At 49.4% G+C, this 6,280-nt stretch overlaps 1 protein-coding gene across 4 annotated transcripts in view; it reads left to right on the forward strand.

The window, feature by feature from the left end:
- Positions 1-3,588: 3,588 nt before the first annotated feature.
- The window catches only part of Miga2 (mitoguardin 2), a 20,129-nt gene continuing 17,437 nt past the window's right edge, over positions 3,589-6,280 (forward strand). The window contains exon 1 of one of the 4 annotated variants that reach the window (XM_021154840.1): positions 3,589-3,653. Coding sequence is in view for 2 of the 4 variants with exons in the window: in XM_029468820.1 (XP_029324680.1) it covers positions 3,778-3,919 (142 nt within the window). In the remaining 2 variants the exon portion in view is untranslated. The other 3 variants (XM_029468820.1, XM_029468825.1, XM_021154832.2) reach the window with 3 other exon arrangements.

Genomic DNA, 6,280 nt, shown 5'->3' on the forward strand with positions numbered 1-6,280 from the left:
TCCTGGAACTCACTTTGTAGACCAGGCTGGCCTCGAACTCAGAAATCTGCCTGCCTCTGCCTCCCGAGTGCTGGGATTAAAGGTGTGTGCTACCACGCCTGGCTCCTTAGCAGTTTTAAAACATGGGAAATCTGATTAGTCCTTGTCACCCCACCACTGTGTGGTAGTGCTCTAATATCAGTTGTCTTCTCTGCCTGTCCCCTTGTCCCCTGCCACTGTCTTTCCCCCTCCATCACGTTCCCTTTATTTGAAGTTTGTCTCTGGTCCCTCTCTCAATTCCCCTGTCTTCCTCTGCTTCTAGACATCAACCTGTTTCTTCTTGACCTGTTTCTTCTGCCTTGACCTGGTGATAGATAATGCAGGGCCACTAAACTAAGGATAGGCCCTATTGTTTCCTCACCTGGCTGAGAGAAGGGTGGACAGGACAGAGAGCTCACAGGCAGGGAGAAGGCTCTCAAGCCAAGCATGAGCTTTCTTAGTTGGGAGGTTCGTAATGACTATTCCTGCCTGGTTGTCAACTTTATCTGGAATGAACTACAATCTAGAATTGGAAGGCTCACCTGTGATCCAGGCCTTGAGGATTTGGAGATACAAGTTTCTGACTTGGATTTTGGCCTGGAGATCTTGAGGCATAGAGGCTATGAATCCCAGGAGACTCAGGCAAAGAGATATCTGAGTTCAAGGTCAGCCTGGGACAAAGCAAGTCCCAGATCCAGGCATGGTGGTACACACCTTCTGCTGGAGACCTACGTAAGGACACTGGAAGAAGGAAGATTTGCTCTTCTTTGCCTGCTTGCATTTACTTGCCAGCACATCTGTTGGAATCTATAAGCCTTTTGGGACTGAGAAACTGCTAGATCCTTGGACCTCCCACTTACAGCTGACCATTGTTGTGGAGTTGGACTACAGTCAGTAAGTCACCATAACAAATTCCCTTACTGTTTAGAGACTACCCTTAAGTTCCATGACTCTAGAGAACCCTGGCTGATACAAGGTCGAAGTTCGTGTTTCTGCCAGGTGGAGAAAATGGGCTGCTCTAGAACATGGGCATGCCCTGACCCTGAGTGCAGTCCCTCAGTCCCCGGAAGGCAGGAAGATGCGCTGCATATACTCCTGGTTCCACTGGTTCCCCTGCGGCTTAGGAAATAGGATTTGGTATCTGACTCCATCTGTTCTTGCTCCTACTTCAGAGATTCATCTTTTTAAATAACATTTATTTTTTCTTAGTTGGTTTGGTTTGTTTGTTTGTTTTGTTTGTTTGTTTGGTTTTGGTTTTTGGTTTTTGGAGACAGGGTTTCTCTATGTAGCCCTGGCTGTCCTGGAACTCACTCTGTAGACCAGGCTGGCCTCAAACTCAGAATTAAAGGCATGTGCCACCACTGCCCAGCTTTTCTTAGTTTTTAATTATTGTTTTATGAGTATGGGTGTTTTGCTTGCATTTATGTCTGTGTACCATGTGTGCAGTGCCTGAGGTGTCCAGAATTTGGATATTGGATCCTGTAGAATTGGAATCACAGACCTTTGTGAGCTGACTTGGGTGCTAAGAACAAACCTATGTCTTGAAAGAACAGCAAGCACTTTTAAACCACTGAGCTATGTCTCCAACCCTTCAAAATTTGTTTGTTTCTCCTCCTCTTCTTCTTCTTCTTCTTCTTCTTCTTCTTCTTCTTCTTCTTCTTCTTCTTCTTTTTCTTCTTCTTCTTCTTCTTCTACCTTCTTCTTCTTCTTCCTCTTCTTCTTCTTCCTCCTCCTCTTCTTCCTCCTCCCCCCTTCTTCCTCCTCTTCCTCTTCAGTCAGGGTCTCACTATGTAGCCTTGGCTACTATACAGACTGGGCTGGCCTAGAACTCCTAGAGATTCACATGCTCCTGCCTTCCCAGTCCTGGGATTGAAGGTGTGCATCACCACACCTGTTAAAACCTCAGCTTTGGGCTGGAGAGATAGCTCAGTGGTCAAGAGCACTGACAGACTGCTCCTCTGAAAGGTCCTGAGTTCAACTCCCAGCAACCACATGGTGGCTCACAACCATCTGTAATGGGATCTGATGCCCTCTTCTGGTGTGTCTGAAGTCAGCTACAGTGTACTTGAATACATAAAATAACTAAATAATATTAAATAAAAACCTCATCTTTTCACCCAGAACTGTTCCTCAGCTGGTCCTTTTGCTTTGTCATCTGTCTGTGCAGGGGTGAACCTGAGCCATCTGGGTGTTTGTTCAGGCATCTGGGTGTTGTCCTATGAGCAGGCGGGGCCCAGATATGTGGAGTTTGAAAACAAAACAAAACAAAACAAAAAAACTTCAGGAGATTGCCAGTCTCCTACCATTGACCTCACATTAACAGGCTCTGTAACTACACACCGGTAAGTCACAAGCCCCAAGTGTCTGTGTTCACAGTCTTGTATACAAAATTGTTCCTCTTCACTCTGCACTTACTTGTCAGGATCTGTCTGTAGCTGGCCAGTGACCATTCAGACAGCATCCAGCTCTGTCCTGTTAAAGCCATTTTAATTGCATGTCTTCATTCAGTAACTCACACTGGCTGAAAAGGATCAGTAACTGGAGGCTGGAGAGATGGCTCAGTTGGTAAGCCCAGTGTATTGTCCTTGCAGAGAACTAGGGTTCAATTCCCAGCACCCACAGAATCCCTCACAGTTGTAACTGCAGTTCCAGGGGATCAGAGGTCGCCCTCTTCTGGCCTATATAGGCACTACCTGCACCTTTTACCAAAAAAGTTCACTTTGGCCTTTTATTTTTTTCCCCCTGATATTCAAATAATGATTATTTACTAATTTAGAATTTGGATGTAGCTGGGCAGAGTTTCACATGCTTGTATATAATTCCAGCACTTCGCCAGGCGTGGTGGCGCACACCTTTAATCCCAACACTCGGGAGGCAGAGGCAAGTGGATTTCTGAGTTCGAGGCCAGCCTGGTCTACAGAGTGAGTTCCAGGACAGCCAGGGCTACACAGAGAATCCCTGTCTCGAAAACCAAACCAAACCAAACCAAAACAAAAAAAACCAACCCAACCAACCAAAACCCCAAACCAAACCAAAAAAACAAACATACAAAACCTGTTAGTCTCCAAAGCATAGATCCCTGTCTCGAGAAAAAAAAAAAAAAAAATCCCAAACCAAGAAACCAAACCAAACCATGCATAAATAAGGGTTGTAGATGTGCGTGTGCGTGTGCGTGCATGCGTGTGTGCCTGTTGGTGTGAGAGTATGTGTAGCGCAGGAGTTTGGTAATCAGATGTGACATCCCAGTGACAACAACGCTGAGGACCAGCGTGCGGCAGAGACTCTCTAAGCAGCTGCTTCCCAGAAAGCCCCAGGTATCCACTAACTCCACCGCCTTTTTAGAGTGTCCGTGTGTCTGTCTAATCCTAGTGACCAATCGGAGGAGAGAAGAGGACATTCCACACTGCAACCACACTTAGGGGGCGGAGCGAAAAGCGAGGTAGGCGGAGTCGGCGTGATCACGTAGCTCACCCCATTGGCCAAGGGCCTAGCCGATGCGGAGCGATATGGAGACGCTCATTGGTCAGAGCTGTGTTGGCCGGACTGAAGCCACGCCTTCCCCACCCAGCGGCCTGGTTTGGTTGTATTGCCGCCTGGAAAGGAGACGCTGCCCTTCCCCAGCGATGGGATTCCGGGTGAGTGACGGCCACTGCGCGGGCGACCAGATCAGCAGGGCTAGAAGCGAGGCTTGCGGAGCATGGAGCCCGGCCCACGCCGGGGTCTGCGATCCAGCCAGCCCGCGAAGGTGTCCAAGGTGGGATGAGTGGATCCCCTGGACCAGGCGGCTCGAGAGGATGCGTGGCTCCGTGGGTGGAACGAGAAAGGACCTGGGTCAGAGAGGAGACTCCCGGGCCTGGAACGCTGCGAGCATCTAAAAGTATGGTCGCGGGCACCCCCCCAGGTGTGCCGGCTGTGGGCAGCGCTGTATGTGGACAGCGGTCAAGGATGTCCTAGGGAGGTCGGGGCCAAAGCAGGAAGGTCCCTGCCCAGGCTCCGCAAGGAGCAGATACTGAAGCTTGGAATATTGTTGATGTTCACTGTGGGGTTGCCCAATGCCAGGCTGCGTGGGATCCCACAGAGATGTGCCGGGGTGGGACAAACAGGACATGAGGCAGAGTGAGCTATAGTGCTGCCTGGTTCTGAGAACACAGCCAGGTCAAAGTGGGACGAGAGAATGCTCAGGCCAATTGGTAGGGTTGGCTTGCACAAGAGAGGAGAGCCTGGATTGGAAAGCCGGGATATCAGGCCTAAGGTGCCAGGGTGGAAGAGCAGATAACCTACCTGCTCAAGAATGTGGAGCAGGATTGGTGGCCAGCAATAGAATAGAGACAGGTAGGATATGATGGTGAGCTTGGACGCTTCCTTCCTTTTGGGCATAGACAAGGCTAACTGGACTCACCTGCAAACAGATGCCAGCTCCCCGCCCCCCTCCTGCCTGGGTCCTAGAATAGGCTCACCTCTAATACCAGGTGGCCTTCCCAGACGTTCAAGGCTCTCAGGTTTGATACAAGCAAGCAGCAGGCAATGGTTAGGGTGCTCGATCCAGCCTTGGTCCTCATCTCTCAAAGCCTCAGTATTCCTATCCTTTCGTGCTCTGAGAAGGATTCCACTGAGGCCTCACAGAGAGCTAGTGCACTGGCTTGTTGAAATGCTCTGAGAAGTATATCTCCTGCTATTTGATGTCCTTGTCTCTCACTCAGTGCCCTGCCAGGCTGGAGGCACATCATAGTCCACTTAACCTCTAGGCAAAAATGTACCCTGCCCTTGACAGTGTGGCAATTTCTTTAGCCCTTGAAACTCACTGCCTGCCAGCCCTCTTGCCCTCTCCCCTCCCCCCACAGCCCTAGGGCCAGCCTGATAGGGCTGTGTGCCTTCCCCCACTCACCAAGGATAATCTGTTCCTTGTTCATGTCTTGTGCTGGCCTAGTGACTTTTGGCCATCATCCCAGAGAGACAGGGTCTGTCTGTCCTGGCCTATGTGTCCCTTCCTCTGAAGATCTCAGAAAGCATCCTTGAACTTGAACAAGACCCCTGCTGCAGGGTCTTGGGGTCTCAGAATATGTGATCAAACATCTCATCTGGCTTTGGGTCTTAGTGGGTCTTGGGCTATCTTTTCTCTCTGTGCCTCTGCTGGGGTGCACTGCCTGTTCCTGCTGTGTTAAGCAGAACCCAGAGTCCAGTAGACCTTGACATACCCTCAGTCTTCACCCCTTAGCAACCGATGAGTTATTTTGGACTCCTGGCTTAGGTTGGAGAAAACTCAGTTTCTTCATGAGAAGGTGGGGAGAGGCAGGGAGAAACATCTGCCCATATAGCTGTCATGATTCAGTTGGTTCATAGCAGTAAGCACAACACTTGGGGGACAAAAAGCAAGAGAAGTCTCTAGAATTCAGGTCCAGTCTGTGCTACAGTATATGACTCTGTCTCAAAAATAAATATAAGTCAAAACAAAACAAACAACAAAAACCCCACCACCACACCAAGATCAGCACAAATATTTAGGCCACAGGAAGTGAAGCATTCCTGGGTCTGTGAAAGGATGTCGTGGTTCTCAGTCCTGCAGCCTGAGATCTTTATTTAGAAGATGGCCAGTGTTTTTAGAAAGACTGAGAAAGTGCAGGAGGCCCTGAGTTAGGGGGTGACCTATTTATCTCCCGGTCTCGGGGTTCTTTCTACGCCAGCATGCCACGCATGTCTCCCTCTGCTGCCAGGCTTATAGAGGTGTCTGTGGGGTATCTGGCTGCTTGCCTGCCTGTGGGGGCAGAGGGCTGGGGCTTGGTGTTCCTGATGCACGCCTGCTGTTCATTCAGCCACTGGAGGCACTGTTTTTTTCCCCCACTGCTACATGCTAGACAAGTGCTTTAAAAAATTTTGAGACAGGGTCTGCCCAAGTTGCCCAGTCATTCTTTGAGCTTTTGATCCTCCTGCCTCAGCTGGGATCACAAGCCTGAAGTGCCCAACCTCTGGGGCCTCTCTTGTTTATATCTCTGTATGCTGACATGTGCACCTTTCTGTAAAAAACAAAACAAACAAACAAACCCATCCCATAGATGAGCGTTTTGCATGTGTATATGTCTGTGCACCATGAGTGCCTGGTGCCTTCACAGGTCAGAAGAGGGCAGAGGGCATCAGATCCCCTTCAGCTGGAGTTGTGACAGTTGTGAGCTAGCATTTGGGTGCTGGGAATTGAATCTGGGCCTTCTAGAAGGATAGCTAATGTTTTTAACTTGCTGAGCCAACTTTTTTTGGTTTTTCGAGACAG

Source organism: Mus caroli, chromosome 2, assembly GCF_900094665.2.
Source record: "Mus caroli chromosome 2, CAROLI_EIJ_v1.1, whole genome shotgun sequence".
NCBI classification, from domain to species: Eukaryota; Metazoa; Chordata; class Mammalia; order Rodentia; family Muridae; genus Mus; species Mus caroli.